This window comes from Leptidea sinapis, chromosome 14 (genome assembly GCF_905404315.1).
Source record: "Leptidea sinapis chromosome 14, ilLepSina1.1, whole genome shotgun sequence".
Classification (NCBI taxonomy): Eukaryota; Metazoa; Arthropoda; class Insecta; order Lepidoptera; family Pieridae; genus Leptidea; species Leptidea sinapis.
The window spans coordinates 13,221,474-13,241,156 of NC_066278.1; the positions used below are offsets into that span (position 1 = coordinate 13,221,474).

The 19,683-nt window shown below is 34.1% G+C and overlaps 2 protein-coding genes across 9 annotated transcripts; one reads left to right on the top strand and one right to left on the bottom strand.

The window, feature by feature from the left end:
* Positions 1-809: 809 nt before the first annotated feature.
* On the top strand, positions 810-16,954 carry LOC126968000 (facilitated trehalose transporter Tret1-like). 8 transcript variants are annotated; one of them, XM_050812766.1, is made up of 9 exons: positions 812-992; positions 1,658-1,767; positions 5,781-5,900; positions 8,282-8,437; positions 11,432-11,599; positions 12,152-12,284; positions 14,232-14,461; positions 15,988-16,182; positions 16,453-16,954. In XM_050812766.1, exons 1-9 carry the CDS (start codon positions 929-931, stop codon positions 16,702-16,704), a joined length of 1,428 nt encoding a protein of 475 aa, XP_050668723.1. In that variant the 5' UTR covers positions 812-928; the 3' UTR covers positions 16,705-16,954. The 8 variants fall into 8 exon arrangements, with proteins under 8 accessions (XP_050668729.1, XP_050668723.1, XP_050668724.1 ...); XM_050812767.1 differs by having other exon boundaries at positions 872-992; positions 1,636-1,767; XM_050812770.1 differs by lacking the exon at positions 812-992 and adding an exon at positions 4,865-5,006 and having other exon boundaries at positions 1,682-1,767; positions 8,106-8,437.
* Positions 16,757-19,435, bottom strand: LOC126967855 (UDP-glycosyltransferase UGT5-like). Its single transcript, XM_050812539.1, has 5 exons — positions 19,274-19,435; positions 18,667-18,823; positions 18,049-18,265; positions 16,994-17,244; positions 16,757-16,773 (listed from the first exon to the last, which is right to left on the bottom strand). Exons 1-5 carry the CDS (start codon positions 19,433-19,435, stop codon positions 16,757-16,759), a joined length of 804 nt encoding a protein of 267 aa, XP_050668496.1.
* Between the last annotated feature and the right edge of the window lie 248 nt (positions 19,436-19,683).

Consider the following 19,683-nt stretch of genomic DNA (forward strand, 5'->3'; position numbering starts at 1 on the left):
TTATGCGTCGAGGATATCGATATTGTTTATATTTATTTTTATAATTTTGTAATGAAACATTGTATAAAAAACAAATGAAATGTGTTGTATTAAATATTAAATGCATCGTCGCTTTTCTTTTGACTATACCTCAGACTACGGTAAGAATGAGTTATATTAATTAAATTTTTCTGTATTTTTTGGGAGAAATCTCTCCTAGCAATATGTGATTAAGGTTTGAGTGAATTTGTGTTGATTGACATTCACACTGGAGAGTGTCTAGAAAGCCACTTTCAAAATTTTCCTTAAAAAATATTGAGGCTCCACCTTCAACAGCCGATCCTAATATTTTCAAAGATTTCTTGTTCAGTCCGCACGCCAAATTCTGAGGGCAAATCACGCAGCTCTAAGTTCGACCTGGACTTTTACAACATCAGGAACACACTTTATTATAACTAACGAAGCAACAAATGTATCTTGACTGAGCCACAGAACATATTGCAGGTGGCGAGCCAATCAATAAATTGCATCAGTATATTGTTGAAACTTGAATACAATTTGAATATCATGAATGATATTATTCTGCACATTGAAATACCTCAGCGTAAATAAGTCATGGCTGCTGTTAGTTTCCATCCATTATTATTAGTCTATTAAAAATAACTTCTTATCATGAAATATAAATATAACTATTTCTTAACATTTTCTTATTTATTCAATATTTACTTAGTTAAACATATTAAATAAATATCTTATCTGATGTGTAAGCCCCTTTAAATGTGATTCGTTAAGACAATAATTGAACAAATTATTATGTAGGCTTGTGTAGTTTCAGTTGAAACCTCCATGGAAACACGTATTCCGAGTTGTATTAAATATAATATTTTGTTTACATTTATTTACGAAATATATTTATTTTTTAATAAGTTGGGAAGTTTAAATTAATTAGATGGCAATAAAAAGATTATTTTCTGAAGGCAGTTGTGTAAATCAGATAATATGCGCGTTACTGAGTAAGTAATAACTTTTATTTATATAACACTATTTACTGTATATTTCAACCATTTTCGATATAGCAGTGAGTGATATAGATTATTCTAACACAATGATGACTGAAATTTTATATAACAAATATTTATGACCTTGTCGAGCATATCTGACTTAATTATTTTGTGTGTATATTACATCTAAATTGAAGCGTCTTTTTCAAATAAAGATAACACATTTTTACTAAACATACGTTTTAATTTGTTGTACATTACTTGTAAAAAATATTTTTTTAAGTTGGTAATATTATTTATTGTTAGTCTATGTGTCTGTCTATCTTGTAGACGGAATTTATTTAGATTTCACATTTGTTAAGTAATTTAGCTTAGGTTAAATAGTTCAAAAAAATTATAAAAATGTAGAAAAAAGTTACATAGTATGAAAAACTATCCAGTAGAAATCATCGGCATCGATGATTCACGTTTTTAATTTTATTTGACTTTAAAGGAGACACGAGCACTATTTCCTTTAAATTTTTAGATACCTACCCAGTGATTTCGTAAATTATAACAATATTTCTTACACGCTAATATTAGTATGGTAGTTATACCTACTCTAGTATAGTAATAGCAATATACTTATGTTAACAAATTAACAATTTTCATACAGGCAAATTGTTACTCTCTCACAGTAAATGTTCCTGTTTTTGCGTACGGGGCAAGTATGGGATGGATTTCCCCTATGACTCTGCTCTTGCAGTCGGATAGCTCTCCCAGCGGTGTACCACTTACAGACATAGAGGTAAATCTTTGAATGGCATCAGATAGCTTATAGCAGTTGTTTTACTGTGAATATCATATTTTAGGAATACCAATGAACGTTGAAATATAACAGCTACCAATGTACTTTGGAATATAATACTTTCCAATAAATTTTGAAGTATAACAGTTATAAATAACCAATGAACGTTGAAATATAGCTATTATCAACGTATTCAAAAATTGTCTGACAGCACGAATTCGTTAGACGAATAGTAATCAAATATTTTGATATTTTCTAAGACGTGCACCGACGTAATAGTAGAGAAACCCAAAATCTGTCATCACATCAGTCTGCCGTGACGAAGATCAAAATAGTATATGAAAATATAATAAAGCTAAAAGTTCCATTATCATTCATCATCATCATTTCAGCCGGAAGACGTCCACTGCTGGTCAAACGCCTCCCCCAAATATCGCCATGACGATCGGTCCTGCGCTTTTCACATCTAACCTACACCGGTGATCTTGACCAAATTGTTGATCTTTCTTGTGGAGGGCCTACCAACACTATGTATTCCGGTGCGTGGTCGCCATTCGAGGACTTTTCTGCCCTTACGGCTATCGAGCTATGTGCCCTGCCCACCACCACTTCACTTTCACAACCGTTTGGGCTATCTCGGTGACTTTGGTTCTCCTACGTATCTCCACATTTGTCATTCAATCTCGTAAGGAAACTCCGAGCATAGCCCTCTCCATTGCTCCATTGTTCCGCATGTCATCACTGATAAAACACACTGGTCAAAAACCTTGGTCTTCAGACACTGTAGTATTTTGGACAAGATGATTTTACGGAGCTTCCCGAACGTTGCCCATCCGAATTGAATTCGACGAGTGGCATATTTCCTGAAGATGGACCTGCCCAACTGGATTATTTGTCCAAGGTAGACGTACTCGTCAACAATTTCGAGAGTACAGTTCCCAACTATTACGGGAGTAGGTACGACATGGGCATTAGACATGATCTTCGTCCTGTTCATGTTCATTTTGTGGCATACTCATTGGGAAGATGTATTGAGGCCATTGAGGATAAGGCTTAAGTCTTCCATGTTATCTGCCATGATTACGGTATCGTCTGCGAATCGAAGCTGAGTGATGTATTCGCCGTTGATATGGATGCCCAGCCCGTTCCAGTCCAGAAGCTTAAAGACATCTTCCAATGCAGCGGTGAACAGCTTCAGCGATATGACATCGCCTTTTCTGACTCCCCGCTGCAGTCGGACAGGCTTCGAAAACTGATTCTGAAGACGGACTGACATGTTGGCGTTTCTATACAAACACTTCAATATTTAGCAAACGAAATATCGATAAACAATGTGGCACCTCTGAAGAGACTGAGGTCAGGATCGACGAGGACCCAGATCACGATCGAATCAAAGACTTTCTCATAGTCCGCGAATGCCAGGCATAGTGGCTGGTTATACTCTGCTGTATAACTTGCCGCAGCGTATGTATGTGGTCTATGGTGTTAAAGCCTTTTTGGACTCCGGCTTGTTCGGGAGGATGGAAGTCATCGAATCTGGGCTCGAGACGATTTCTGTAGTGACTAATTATAATTATTTTCGCACGAGACGATTTCTGATAAAAACAGCTAAAATACATGACCCAGAAGTATATGGGTCTAAAGTTCTAAAAGAACAGCACCATGATACTTCTGTTCCTCGCTTGCGAAGTCTTGCCCTCGAGGATGACGGAATTGAATAGCTTCTAGAGAATCTTAAGCACAGGCCATTTTAGAAGCTTGGCTGTAATTCCATCATCACCTGGTGCCTCGTTGTTTTAAGATGTTTTAGGGCCATACTTATCTCGTACAGGCTGACGTCTGGGATATCTTCGAGATAATGTTGGGCTAATTTGGCTCTTGGGTCGTCAACCTTGTTAGTTACAGGTGCCCAGTCGTATTTCACTGTCCGTAGAATTTCACGACTTCCGACAAAAGTTCGGTTTTAGACGAAAATAAAGCAAATATTTTGAAGCCTTTTTTATGCTCTAGGACCGTCTTCAATAATCTGTGTTATGGCGGCGTATATCGAGAGTCGATGACTTGGAGATTATCTGATGACTGTCTATTTAGCTGCCTATACTGGAAAGCATCCTCCGGTGTGTGAGGGGCTATTGGGCATCTTACATCCACCAATCTGAGAGTAGAGTTTGAGATTTTTCCGGTTCTTTTTGAACGACTGGCCTTAAAGAACTTAGACCCTGCCGTTTGCCTGCCAGGAACCTGTTATTATATTCGTCCACGTCAACGCAGTCACCGACGCATTCGAAGCAAATTTTACAATTCGTATTGAAAGTCTTGAGGGTTTTGGATCTGGATGGGTGCAGGTGGAAGCGTAGACTTCACCAGTCAGTACCAGCTCCAGTTTTGGATTGATATTCAATGTGCCTCTTACAATGCGGTGACACTCCCAGTTTTCTCTGAGTCGAGGAAGGAGATATCATTAATATAATATGTCTATTGGTCGACATAATGAAGTGAATCTCATTTTGGGTCGCCCCATCGGGCTGTATCAATTCCATTTGCGTTGCTCTAGCTTCATGAAGAAGGAGTTCAACATATAGTGATCGTCCTTCTCCATGAAGTCCGATTCAATTTTCGAGTTCTGATTTTCCAAATTGCCCCACTCTCAACTCATCGCCGTTTCGTTTGTCCAGTTTTTCATTATAATCTCCCATGACAACTTTGAAGTGGGTCTTAGAAGTGCGAATGGCTGTTGTAATGTGTCATATATGGAATCTAACTTCTCGCCTGAGTGTGTCAAAGTTGGAGCGTATGCCTGAATGACCTTCAGTGAATACCGTTCAGTAATTCTGGGTATAAGGGACGCTATCCTAGTCGAAACGCTCTCAACCTCAGTAACGTTGTTGACGAGAGACTTGTGAACGAGGAACCCGACAGCACCCTGGGATAGTTGATCGCCCTCCCGGAAGTAGAGCAGGTGTCCGGAATATAGGATTATCGAGTCCTCGCCCGGTCTTCGGACCTCAGCTAGCCCCACGACCTCCCAACATAGTCTGCTCAAAGCCTCCTCTAACTTCTAGTCGGTCCGTAGTGCCTTGATATTATATGTTGCCAGGGCCAATGGTCTTCGTTGGTGGTGACGTTGCCGAGCCCGAGTCGACTCTTACGACACCCACGGGAGGAGAGGGGGTGGTACTGTTCTGATGCGACACCACATACAGAAAAGTTCCTTAGGGCGATGAAATAGTTTTAAGCCAGTAGGTATTCCTTAGTTTTTTTTTTTTATGCACAATTATGAAGACAAATTATTATGTATTGAGACTTCTTCAGTGTGTAGGAACCTGGGCAGAGGGTGGAGTTGTATCTTCTGTTTTTAGAACAGATAACTATTTTTTATGAATGTGGGTCCTTGGGTACGTTGAATCTTTCGTTTTTAGAGCAGTTTTTGTAGATATCGACACTAACCAACATAAATTTATTCATAGTTAAAAAGGTGAATTAGATACAATTCATACACATAATTTGTTTCAACGTCACAAAAACAAAACACTCCATGTCTTATGGTTACCAACGCGGCTGACTGGCGCCAACTGTCAGTGTGACGTAACAGCTACCGCGGCGGCTACTCAGTGAACTTCGCTAGCAATGTGGTCATAACTTCGTAATTTTTTTTACATTAAACCCAAATTTTTGCACTGTATTTTAAAGATTTATTAGATCTATAATTCTCAACTCAAAACGTTTCAGAACCTCATTATATTACTAAGATACTAGTACTTTAAAAATCCTTTCCTCATTAATTTTCCTATTTTAATTTTTATTACTGTCCGAGTTTTTTATGTTGTACGAACTGTTGATAAGGACTTGGATATTTCCTACTACGCCTTGGTGCGATTTTTAGACCTCATCGATGCCAAAAATCAGTTTTCGTGTACTTCAACCAATGGGAAACCGAAGGAGTATGAGGTTGAAATCGACTTTACAAATTTTTGGTCATTTTATTTAACGAAATTTAATCATTTTCACGGCAGGTTTCCTGGCTGGCCGGTGTGGCGTATTTTGTAGGCGTCCCTTGCGACTATATAATAGCAATGCTATGTGATAAAATAGGAAGAAAAAAATCTTTACTGTTAACATCGCTAGCTAATGCTGTAAGTATATTATTTATATTAAGTATATTATTATTATTATTAAGTATATTATATATATATGTATATATATTCATTTTGTAATCGTTGATGTTTTACTTTTACTAGCTAAAAAAATGTTTTAAATGAGTCAAAATATATTCAATCAATAAGAAGAGATTAAAGTTACATAATAATATCATAAATTTTGTAGCTTGTTAACATTTCACAAAAAAATATTATTTAAATAGTATCTAAGTGTTATATTAAAAAACAAAATCACTTTGTTCTCAATAAACCTACGTTCTTTAATGTCTTTATTCAATTTTTTCAAGGTTTACTCTATTGAATTTATTTTGATCATAATATATGATATTAATATAATTTTAAGTAATACTTTACTTATCAGTTTATTCACATAAAACAAATCTTATACCTACACTAGCAGCAAAACCCGGTTTTGCCCGGTAAATGTTTATTGGTTTAAAAAATATATAATAATATAGGTATGGATATATTTTTAACATGGATGTTATAGATTTCTATTTTTGATATTGGGAAACTTATTCGGCCATTAAACATACTCTGTGTTAGTAATTAACGCAAAGTTAAGTTATTCCAAATTTAAACCCTTTTTTTTACCACTTCTTAGACAGACGCTATCTAATAAGTGCAATGTAAACTTACTCCATGTTTAAGATTACTTCTCACTCTCGAGTAATTCTGTAGTGACAAATTTTAATAATTGTCACTCATTTTAGAATTTTCTAGATCAATCTAGAAATATCTTGAACTTTTAGATCAATTCAAAAATTTCTAGTACTTTCTCTAACGTTCTAAATCGTTTATTTAACGTGCTAAATAGTTCTCACTCATTTGAGAATTTTTTTAGATCAGTCCAGAAATTTCTAGTATATTTTCGATCATTCTTAATCAATCAAAATAATTGTCAGTATTCACTCATTTTAGAAGTCGTTTCTATAATAACAGTCTTACACTTTTTGAAGATATCTAGATCAATCCAGAATTTTGTAGAACTTGTAGATTTTGAATAAATTATTAACTAGAATTTTTTCGACGATTCCAGAATTTTTTACATCTTTATCGAGCATTCTAAATCAATTATCATAGTTTGCACTTACTGCATCTTAGAAATTTCTTGATCAATCCAGAAATTTTTTGAACTTTCTCAAACATTCAAAATCGATTTTAATGGTCTTACGGAAACTTTTATAAAAAGGGGAGTAGAATCTTATCTCATGCTGCAAAATTATAATGTGGTTTCGTCGTTTTGTAGATTGAATGAAAGACGAGGAGGTAGTTGTATTTTATTGGAGAAATCTCTAGATTAAAGGTTCTCGATCAGTGTACTGAATACTCAACAGAAAAAATATTTGAATGTTGTGCTGTTGAGGTAAGAGCGATAAATTGCTACATTATTTGTATATACAGGACAACAAACTCAAATATTACTTTATTTAAAAAAAAATAGAACTACTTCTCTATAAATTAACCAAAAATAATAATAAAAATATTATATTAGCCGGAGAGTGACATTGATAATGCTATTGTAGTTTTTGTACTTCATCCTGACTTGCACTAAATAACTTATAAAGTTTTACAGTGAATAATTATGCAATGCAGTCCTCTAGTATCGTGTAGACATTCAAAAAGCACCGTCTGTTAACGCTTACTGGTCTATATATATTAGGAATTTATATGTTCATTAAAAACCATGGTGAACTTTTTAAACTAGCAAAGGACTATATTAGGATTAAGAGATCCAACTCGCTTTCTGATGCCATACTGTATAACAGCGCTTCATCAAAATAACGCAAATGTTATGTGTATTATGGTCTTTAACCACCTTCCAAAGAATATTGGAGAGATGCCTAAAACAATAACGCATAAAAAATTATATTATGGCTAATAGAAAAATGCTTTTATAGTTTAAATGAATTCTTAAGAAAAAAATAAAAGTATTTAAATGTTATTTTTTGAGAGGTACCTACAAACTAATGTTTATTTTATATTATATTATAAAATTAAAGCTATGTAATGTGTATTAATTGACGTATAAATATAAAAACTCCAATATTGACCATCTAATATTTGTATGCCGATATATTGGCGAATTGTGTTGTGCAATTCATACAAATACATCATTCCATTTCATTTCACTCATTTTAGAATTTACTAGATCATTTAGAAATTTTGAGATCTTTTCAGAAGTCCTCATGAGTTAGAAAAGGAATCCAAAACTAGAGTAAAACGTGGATAGGATTGGAACTTAGCCTCAACGATTTCGAAATTACGTGAATTGTACTAAAGGTCCCATACAAAGTACATAGTACGTGCGAGACGTTGGTGGCTGAAATAAAAATAATGTCTTTAATAACGTTTAGGCTAGCTGGGTATTACTTTTGGTTTCTACACAATTTTGGGCACTACTCCTGGCCCGAGCGTTTGTTGGGTTTTCGATGGCAGGTTGCTTCGTAACGTGTTCTATGTACACCAAAGAAATTAGCGATGATAATATCCGAGGCTCGCTGGGATCATTGGTAAGTATAAACAGAAAATCTAAGACTTTAATGCAATTTCAACATGAAAACTATACACTTAACTTAGCTTTGCTCTGTTTGACATTATTAAAAAAAGTGATCTTCAAATATGCTCATTCTAAACAGCGAATAAAGCGACTTTCAAACACTTCAGAACTTATGAAAAATGTATATGGTATCTACATTTTCTTGAGAAAAAGGGATGACACGGATTCATGAAAAAGAGCAATTACAGTGCACACTGCATCACATTACACTTGTCACATTAAGAAATAAGATGTTAAGTCCGATTAGCCCAGTAATCTGATTAACTACGGCACCTTTCAAACATAAATACTATACCGCTTGCACATTACTGCTAAGCCAGTGTAGTAATAACCTACCCGGCACTCTGTGCAAATAAACCTTCCACTTTGTTAATACTTTATTACATTGGGCACCCTTAAAGTTTTGCAGTTCTAGCTAATCGGAACTATTTTAATTTCGAATGTTATATTTTTTGAAACGTTGCTACCTTCTTAGTAATAAAAAAAATGTCGGAAAATCAATAGGGTATATGCATGTATCTTATATTTAGTTCAAATATTTTTTTTAATCTTTACCATTAATGATTTTATCATAACTAATTTTTTCCCATAAAATTTTTGCTGAATAATTAATATTAAATAAACAAAAGTGCAATAAATACGCGCGAAATATATAACATCGAAACGCAACGCTATTGGTCGAAACGCAGTGTGACGTCAAACTCCATAATTCTATAAGCACTGGTACGGTTCCTAGATATTGTTTTAGTTTGTTAACGTTGTTAATATTTAATTATAACATATTGATTTTTATTATTCATTGATCTGTTTAATAAGTATTTACAATGACTGAAAGTGGATTTGTTAAAACGCAAACAGATAATCTTACAGAAATAGACGCGTTTATGATGCGTTTTTTGTGTTTCAAATCCAGATTTTGTTTCTGATGAATTTAAAAAAGTGAAGGCTTCAAGGTGTGATGTGCCTAATAGTGCCCGATGTGATAATTAATTTAGTTTTTAAGTTTTTTCAATTCATATTTTCTCATATTAATTTGTAAAACTATACATAATCTATAAATGCAGAAAATAGAATTTAATTGGAATTACCATAACCAATGTTTATTAAAGTAAATTTTAAATTTTTATAGTAAAAAGTTCCTTGAAAACCGTTAGGAAGAGCGCGAAACGTTCTAGCCGTTCACAGAGCACTGGATCCACGACGATTCGGGTAGTTCTGCGTTGCACGCAGTCAAATGGTTACTGTTTACACCACTTTGACAACTATCCAATAGATGAGTCTCTTGGAACTAGAAAAATACTTTATCTATTGCACTTTTCAAGTATTTTCGGCACCAGAAATAACTTTTAAAACCTTATCCGAAACATGCATCTAATCGTACAAGTATTATTCCGATCGGTTCAATAGATTGTTGATATAGACTCTGACGTCACAGAAACCCGCACAAAATGGCCCGTTTGAATAGCCGAAATATACTGCCCGAAAAGAATATTTATTTTTAATTGAATAAGAATGTTTTTATCAATAATTTGATGTGTTTGATAACTTTAAGGATGTAAATAATCAAATTTAAATCTTTTTAAAAATCATGCATATACCCTACTGTCAATTGTTTTTTATCACACATCAAAGTTCTACGTTGCGTACAAAATGGAATTAAGTCGAAAAGATTTAAGAGCGATGATTTTTTATTTTAAAAATTCTCTCTCTCCGCAAGACTGTGCCGCTCGTCTTCAAAATGCTTTTGGAAGCACCTTGCTTGAGCAGCGTAGGCGATGGTTTGCTGAATTTTCGTACGTCGGGTTTCTTTATGGGCGATGTACGAATTTCATGAAGGGCGGCCTTCAACTGCTGTCAAAGAAAATAATGTGGTTACTGTTAAGCGATTAATTGAAGAAAACCCGCGGATTACCTATGAGACAATTCGAGGACTATTGGCGATTTGTATGAGCCAAATTCAGAAAAAAAATTGAAAGTTCGGAAACTTTGTTGTCGTTGGATCTCTCATGAACTGACAGCGGAGCAGAAGCGGGCTCGCGTAGAATGGTGCTCACAGATGCTAATGAAGTACGACCACGGACATTCTAATGCTGTTAATGATATTGTCACAGGACACGCAACGTGGATTTATTGTTTTGAACTCGAACAAAAACAGCAATCTTGTGAATGAGTGTTTGAAAATGAGAACATCCCAACAAAAGTGAGGCAGGCGAGAAACGTTATTAAAAAAATGATCGTATTTTTCCTTCAGCGGCGGGGCCTATCTGCAAAATTCCACTTGAAGATCAAAAGAGTGTTAATGCCGAGTGGTATTCTACCATTTGTTTACCCAGGATGTTAAAAAAAGTTCGGGAAAGACTAAAAAGCAGCGTTCTCCTACATCATGACAACGCTTCTTCACACACGGCCAAGAAAACTTAGTCATTTTTAGCTTCCGAAAAACCGTTTCCGTACCACTCGTCACCCATCCTGCACATAGCCCCAACTTAGATATCTTGTGATCTGTTTTTTCCCCAAAATCAACAATTTGATGAGAGGTTTCACTTTTACCGATTCCGAAGAGCCAGTGATAGCGTTCAATCAGCAAGTAGAAAATATGCCTTCTAATCTGTGGTTCTCCTGTTAAAAAAAATGGTTAGATCGCATGAAAAACCTTTAAAATGTAAAGGAAAGTATTTTGAAAAGCAATAAACATAATATTTTGGTTATAACATGTTGGTTTTTAAAGTTACGCAAAACTTTTAGGGTGACCTACGTATTAATGTCTTACCCGACGTCTTATGAACATATTAATTTTAATTATGTATACTCATAAATAAAATAATATTTACAATTAAGATTTTGAACAACTATATCTCTCTTATTAACATTTCAATTATGTACGTTTTTAAATTCGATCCATTTTGTCATAAAATATTATGATTATAATTATATTAAAATTTTACAGCTTATTTTATTCCAAACAACTGGAAATTTGTTTATGTATATTATTGGAGATATGCTGGGATATCATACCATACTTTGGATATGTCTTTCAATACCGACCCTGCACATTATAATATTTATGATGATGCCAGAATCACCGTCTTACTTGGTTAAACGTAAAAAACTAGAGGTTAGTATGTAATAAAGAATAAGCAAATGAAAAAGAGATATTTACTTTCTAGTGTTTATTTATTTATTTATTCGTAAATTTACATTGTTACATGTGACTTAGTGACAAAACAATTAATGGCTCACCTCGAAAGGCGGAACAATAAACAGAAGAGGAGCAGACATTTAAAAATGTTTTTCCTTAAAGTATTCATTAATAGACTGCTCACTTTTTTCAAACGTAGTTTTTTAAAGAGCTTATGAATTTACTAATATTTCTGGTAACTTATTTTAAATTTTATAAGTGAAGTACCTGTAGTGTGTAATGTTAATTTAGAATAAGTTTGTAGCGAGGTATATTGCACCGGGGCTAGCATAAGCATCCTCATGTTGGGATATTGAGGCTCAACCAATCGCATTAGATCGAAATATCAAATGCATTAGTTGATCACTTTTTGGCTCTGAGGATGATAATATTTATGGATGTACAACTATCACAGAAGTAATTAAAACTTTTAATTTATAGTCTAAAGGTTTTCAATACTTGGCTCACTCACAAATTCTATTTTGCCAGGAAGTAAAAAGAGTGATTGCTTGGCTGAAACACAGGAAAGAGAGCGACTCATTAGTATCAGCTGAGGTTCAAATGTTACAAAAAGAACAAGAAAATGATTCGAAGTGCAGTGAGTTTCTGTTGAAAGATATATGTGAGTTTCTGGTTTATATTATAATACTTTTAACTTCAGTTCTGAACACAGCTATTAAAAGACATACAACCAGTTATTATATCTAAGTGATTTTCAAAATCATTGATTATCTTAAACAAAATACACATACATACAACAACATGTTACGAAATTTAAAAGATGCCAGTGAGTGTCAATATGCCACGCAAACAAGCATCTAATAGTAGCCGTTATAAAAAAGCTATTGTTCTTAGGTAGTGCAGTATCTAGTTGGAGCAGAGCGGAAACCAATCCTGAAGACGGATGACGACTGACGAATGACGATAACGTAACATAATTTTGAGATCGGATATTGAAAACCTTCGTAAAATCTAGTAAAATAAGGACATGTTAAAAATATTTTGGAAAAATCTGCTCCCCTCTTAAACACCGTGATCATACACCAGCGATACAAAAGGTATCATATCAAAGGAACGCATCCTATTCCAATCTGCTGACTTGTTGTGCCAAACGCAGCGGTTCACTGGTAGTCTACGACGGGGGCGTCGGATAGGCACTACACTACACTCCTGACCAAGCAATGGTCGGACGTTTCGAGATGAGCGTCGACAGAGATCTGGTAAATATTGGGATGTGTAGACAGCAGAAGATCTAATAATAATCATAAATAATAAATCTAATATGCATATAGGTATTTCTAAGCCAAAGAATATAAGTTCCAGATAAGAAATCAAAATGGCATCTTTTGTTATGAGTATAATTTCGATCAGATCAGTAGTTTTCGCAATTTAACCGAAAAAAAAATCAGCTCCCAATTTTTTGGTATAGATAAGAAAAACAGCAGAAGTAGTATCGCGTTATGATCAAATGAAAACCTAAGCGTACCCAAATCCACACATTTAAACGTCATTATATTTCATAATACACATACCAAATTTGGACTTGGCTAGGCCAATTAGCGCCAAAATAAAATAACGAATTCAAATAAGTCTTAAAACATTTGTTTCTGTTACGGCAAATTGATACTTTCGCATAAAGTCCATAAGACTTGTATTACTATAGTGCCAAAGATATCACCAAGTCTAGCTCCTCACTGAGAAATAAACCTTATATGAATATATCAAAGTTCGTACGTCGCATGTAATGTATCACATGTGTGTTTAAGAGGAGCATTCCCTTTGTATAGTTTAATATAAAATTTGTGAAAAGTAACATTATCATAAGAATAGAAGTATTTATTTTGTTACTATGCATATATCTGACAAGGCCTTGTTAGTCCTTAGACCCAATGTACAAGTAAAGTAGTAATAAAATAAAATAGGTTATTTGCTACTTATCCATCAAATAATTATCATTTGCATCTCACAATGTATAAAATGTAGTGGTAACTAGCTCTTTATTTGTTTATTTTTTTTCAAATTGCGTTCCACAAAAGTGCACAACAATTATGTGATCATTGATTTTATTTTGAAAGTAGTGGTACCTAGAGGTGCTATTTAGAGATATACAAATAAAAAAAATGCACAATATATAATAAAAATTTACATTAAAGCCATTAAGCTTATGTTACGTTATTTCGTATACCATAATGTCTTTTTAATACTCTCAATTCGTCGAAGGGAACTATAGAATGCGAGGTTGCGAAACCAATTTGCCTATAAGTCATCTCGTAAATAATCATAGCGGTAAAGTGATTGTGAAACACAATGTGTGTTACTCGGAACTTTAATGAATTCATTAATATTATCTAGCCTATAACAATTTGCTACTTTACTTGATCATTATGAAACAATCCTTAAGTGTCAATTTGCATATGAGGACCGTGAGCAGACTTAATGCGTGGGTTGTTTTAAAAATATTTAAAAATTACACGTAACAAAATATGATTTAATAATCCTATTACTATATAATGAAAAAGAGCTGGATAGTCTATTTTCCTTATTTTTACCAAGTATTTTTTTTTTCTAGTCAAGGATAAAGTAATGCGCCGGGCATACGGTATTGCAATGACGGTTACTTTAGCCAGGGAAGTCTGTGGTGCAATACCAATCCTCAACTATGCCGGAGAGATATTTACTATAGCCTCAAGGGATAGTAGTCTTATTCTGTCGCCGAATCAGCAGGCTATGTTGCTTGGAGGTGTACAGGTTGCCGGATCCATTATAGCTTCAAGTTTTATTGAGAAAGCTGGTAGAAAGGTATTTTTTGTCCATTTGTTACAATAGCACACTTTAAGAGCGTAAAAAACTTAGAAATACTCGGTTGATCGGGAGCAGCGACGGGAATGACTGTGAGTAACTGTGAGTCATTCCTTAAATAATTTATACACTTATTTTCAGTAACGCACGCATACTAAGACGTAGCTTGTCATGCAGACTTAAGTAATAAACCTGGTCTATTTTCATGCGTTCCCTAGCAGTAAGAAGATCTATCTAGAACTATAAAATTATAGTGATGGTGCGAGCTTAGATATTTATCTAAGCTCGCACCATCATTTCTCTTCTTGTATCACAGTTACTGATAATGAAAATCACTAATCACGCTGATGTTTGGAATTGAAATGAAGTGATTGAAATTGAAATTTAAATTGAAATTCATTGTGTGTCTTCTACCGCATTTATCACGGGGAATGTTCCGAAAAGCTGTTTTACCTAATTCCTGCCGCCGAATTCTACCTTCGCACGACACACCACAAGTTAGGATATCATCCTCACCATCTGGATGTGTGGCGGTCCTCCACAGTGCGGTTTACAAGGAGCTTTCTTCCACGTACTACAAAGCTGTGGAATGAACTTCCTTGTGCGGTGTTTCCGGGACGATACGAAATGGGAACCTTCAAAAAAAGCGCGTACACCTTCCTTAAAGGCTGGCAACGCTCCTGTGATTCCTCTGGTGTTGCAAGAGAGTGTGGGCGGCGGTGATCACTTAACAACAGGTGACCCGTACGCTCGTTTGTCCTCCTATTCCATAAAAAAAAAAGTGAAATCCCGAACCAATACAACTTCGGGATCTTCAAGTCTAGAGCGCACTATTATCTCAAAGGCTGGCAGTGCATCTCATACTATTAATACTCTGGTTCTGTTTATTTACTTGCCATCAGTTCAAGCCACCTACCCGTTACCCCTACTTACATAAAATAAACTCTTAAACCTAATTACTTCCATCGAAAAAAAAATTTTCAGGAAAGTAGATACAGCACACACTTAACTTTGGAAGTGTGTTATGTTATTCTTTTTTCGGAATAGGAGGACAAGCGAGGATACATATGGGGAAACTGATGATATGTGATAGCTACGCCCATACCATTTTGAAACACCACAGGCATCACAAAAATTTTGCCGAAAAAATAAATGTCAATTCAATAATTCAAAAATTAATAACACATTGGTATGTGGCGAGCTAGTGACATTATGCAGAAGAACCTAACCAGAAAATGAGGTTATCATTTGGTGTCATGTTGACGTCTGGCATTCTACACACACGCGTTTTGCGAGATTTTTTTTTTGTCTCGCTTGGCCACTTTGTGGAATCAATTACCGGCTGCTGTTTCCCCGAACCAATACGACTTAGGAACCTTCAAGCTCAGAGCATAGTCCCAGCTTAAGGGCTGGCAACATATCTTTTCATCCCTGGTGGATGTCCATGGGCGGTTGCCTTAGCTCCATCACGTAAGACTCTTACCCATTTACCTGTCCTAATATAAAAACACTTTAATGCTTTTTAGATCCTTTTCTTCGCGACGGCTCTCATCTCTGGCCTTAGTATGTGTGTTCTAGCGTCATGGTTCTTAGCAAGAGATTATGGCGTATTGGTCCCCAGCTGGATGCCCATGGTGACAATGTGCCTCTGTATATTCTGTGACTCAGCGGGTCTGGCACCAATTTCACTCGTGATTGCAGGAGAAATATTTTCATTCAAGGTACTTTTCACACATGGTTATTGTAAACTAATTAAATATCGTAATATTTAGAATTATTCAAATAATAAACAATAATAAACTTGTCGTACAATGTTAATTCTTAAATAAGGAAGGAAATTATGTGTCAAGAATGAAATTGCGTAGCCGGGTTTCTCAGGAACTCTGGAGTTGAACTGCATTTGAATTGGTTTGATACTCTCTTTAATTCTTGACGTTATATAAAAAATATAAATAAATAAAGAACTAGAATTAAGTGATATTTTCTTTCAGTATCGAGCAACAGTGATGGCGACGACCATGGCCACATCGTCTTTGGTTGACTTTATTCAGTTACTGTTCTTCAAACCTCTGGCAAATGCTGTCGGTATCCACGTAGCATTCTATTTCTTTGGAATATTTTGTGTTATTATATCGGCGTATACTCTACTGTTTGTGCCAGAAACAAAGTCTAGAAGTCTGGATGATATCTATCAAGATTTGATGAAACGTAAAAAGAAGACTAAGGAAATACCAGCACCATAAATGAACACAAATGGAACTTTGGAATTGCGGAAGAATAATTCACAATTTTTATTCAAGTACAGAATGTTGCTCTAATTTATTTAAATAAATTGAATTCTTTCGCAAAATTGTTGTTATCGAGCGTTATGTTCGCATATACATGGTCAGTATATTATTATATAGTTACTAGGCACTAAAAATAAATAGTTAGATAATAAAGTATGCTATGCAATGATAATGTTTAACTTTTCTATTATTATTATTACAATATGTTACTGAGTTTTATTTTTTATATTGCTATAAATATTACTTTTCATTTTCAAAAATATCCATTTGGACATAAATACGAGACAAAATATTATTATTGATACAAACAAAACAATAAATGCTAAGACATCTAACAGAAGATATTGATACAAGGGCATATCTCTGGATGGTGAATGTAAGGGTGATTTATGTCCCCATCTAATAACTCTTTCTGTCCAATAAACAGCTGTGTGTAAAGGAGAGTTTTCCCGATCATGCCAAACTTGTGACACCTCCTTGGCTTTTTCTTGCATCCTAAAATATAAAATAAAATAATATATTAGATTCTATCATAGAAGGGTGATTTATGAAAAAAAATCATCCACTTTAATAAGGGTACCACACCCTTACTAAATTAATGTAAGAAACAAAAATAGAAAAAAGTCTGGTAGACCTAGTCTGCCAGACTTTTGCCTGTCTAGTAGGCGACACCTAGCGTTACTCTTAAAAAGTATTTAATCATTAAAGTTTTATTCTAATATACAGAAACACGATAAAAGCTAAAAGCTAGAACCTTCATTTAAGAATTTACACGAGATGTTGTTAAAATAACCTACATTCTAAACCCTGGCTATGATTCTTTAGAGTAGGTTTTACTTATCAACAATAATTTTGGAGTAAATATGTACTGATAAAAATATGCCAGATGTTCAAAATATATTTGAGTATCTAGCTAGAACAAAATATAATCACGTGCTCATTACTATATATATTGGAATCGATCAAAAATGATTTTTTCTACATTTTCACAATCACTAAGAAACAAAGCATCATGTATCAAATAATTTCCTTTTTCTTTTGAAATTATGGATTCCTATTTGGATTCCTGACATAATACTAGCACTTACTGACACAAGAAAACGCTTTTTTTATTATAATGCAATTTAATTTTTATATTTGGAATTCCATGATTGTTGGTTCATTGAGCTTTCACTAATAAAGATCCGATAATAATATATAAGATAATAAATTATTACACTAGTGAAATTGAGACAACTGAGTCCATTAATATTTGTTCATTAAGTAGGTTGAAAAGTGTGAGTTTGGATTATAACTTACCCTTGGCTAAGTACATTCTCTATAGCTTTTTCTAAATCTTCTTCATCAAAGTCAGGTAAGGACAAAACTTCAGCAACACCTGCTTCTTTTGCTGCAACTGCATTTAATCTTTGATCTGCTAAAATCGGTATAACCACCATTGGCTTGCCAGCAAAAATAGATTCTATCATACCCAAATTTCCACCGTGACATATTACCGCCTTTACCTTGTCATGTCCTGCAAATCAAAACAAATAAGATAAGGCATTTTTAAAACTTCAAGGAAGGTGAAATTCATAGGGTCATTATGGATTTTATAAGTAAATATTAATGGTTTTTCTTTTAATTTAATGTACCATAATTTACTAGCGAGTTTTTTATGATTGATTCATTGATTGCATAAAAATATAAGGTATTTTTTTATTTAACCACTCTCTAAATGGTGTTTTTTCATATAAAAACAAACTAGGAATATTTGGTCTCAGTAAATATAATTTTTTTTCAGTATTTATAGTGGTTACGTTTAATACTTTATAGTATACTGTACATAATATTGTGGATACAAACGTAAAACATCTTTTTGTGGTATCCATTTGACTCTTAGGATATTATTTCCAATTAATGTTCCCTCTTCTGCACTTTCCGCGTACTTCCAAATAATTCTTTGTTTCAGTTTGGAAAAAACATTAATAAGAATATTTTGTTTCCTCCCAGACAGTGATGTGGATTTCGTTTGTGCCCCTAGGCTGAACACAATAACTCCATGATCAGATTCATCTATGAATCTTTCGATATGCTGAAATAAGGGACAGAGATTATTTATATTTGCTTTTTTCAATTCAATAAATGAAGTAATAAATTAGTATGGGGTTGCTTAGAAGTATTTTTTTGATATTCGTACTCTCATCAACCATTCTCAGATATTTTAATATCTTTGAAAATAAGTATCAACTCATCCAGAAACGATTTGAAAGAAATTTTTAGAAACAATGAACAAAAGTTTGATTTATACTTTCAAGTAGGTAATGACATAAAAAAACTAACTGGTATTTTACTACGTCTTGTAATAATAAGAAGACAAGCCCCAATTCAAAATATCAGCATCATTATTATGTGAATAAAGTTAGCTTAACCGAAACTGTCCTTTTTCCTTAACATAATTGTGTAAACTCGACTAGAACCAAACCTGTCTTTTACATTTTGTTGATACACTAACCATTTTAAAGAAATAATATAATAATCTTACCTGTGGGAGTTTGTTTTTAGTAGAATTTACATGTATTCCTCCTATTTCAATTAAACCAGGAACAACTGGCCTAACTCCATTGAGAACATGATGGGAATTCAGAAGAATTAAATTATAGTTTTTGTGATTTTTCAATTTCTGACCATAGTATTTTTCAATCATATTTTTCTCCTTTACCATTAATCTCTGCCGCATGGTCGTCATTAAAAAGTGTGTAATTGTATTCTCCAAGCGTTGTATAAACGCCATTTTATTTGAAAATGAAGATGTAATAACAGGTATAAATGAAGGATTATTCTCCGCTCCCATAATCTTGTTTGTCCAGGGTAATATGGTACTCGAACACATTCCAATAACAGGAGCTGTTACATTATGAACTTCCAATAACTTCAACACACAATCACCAATGA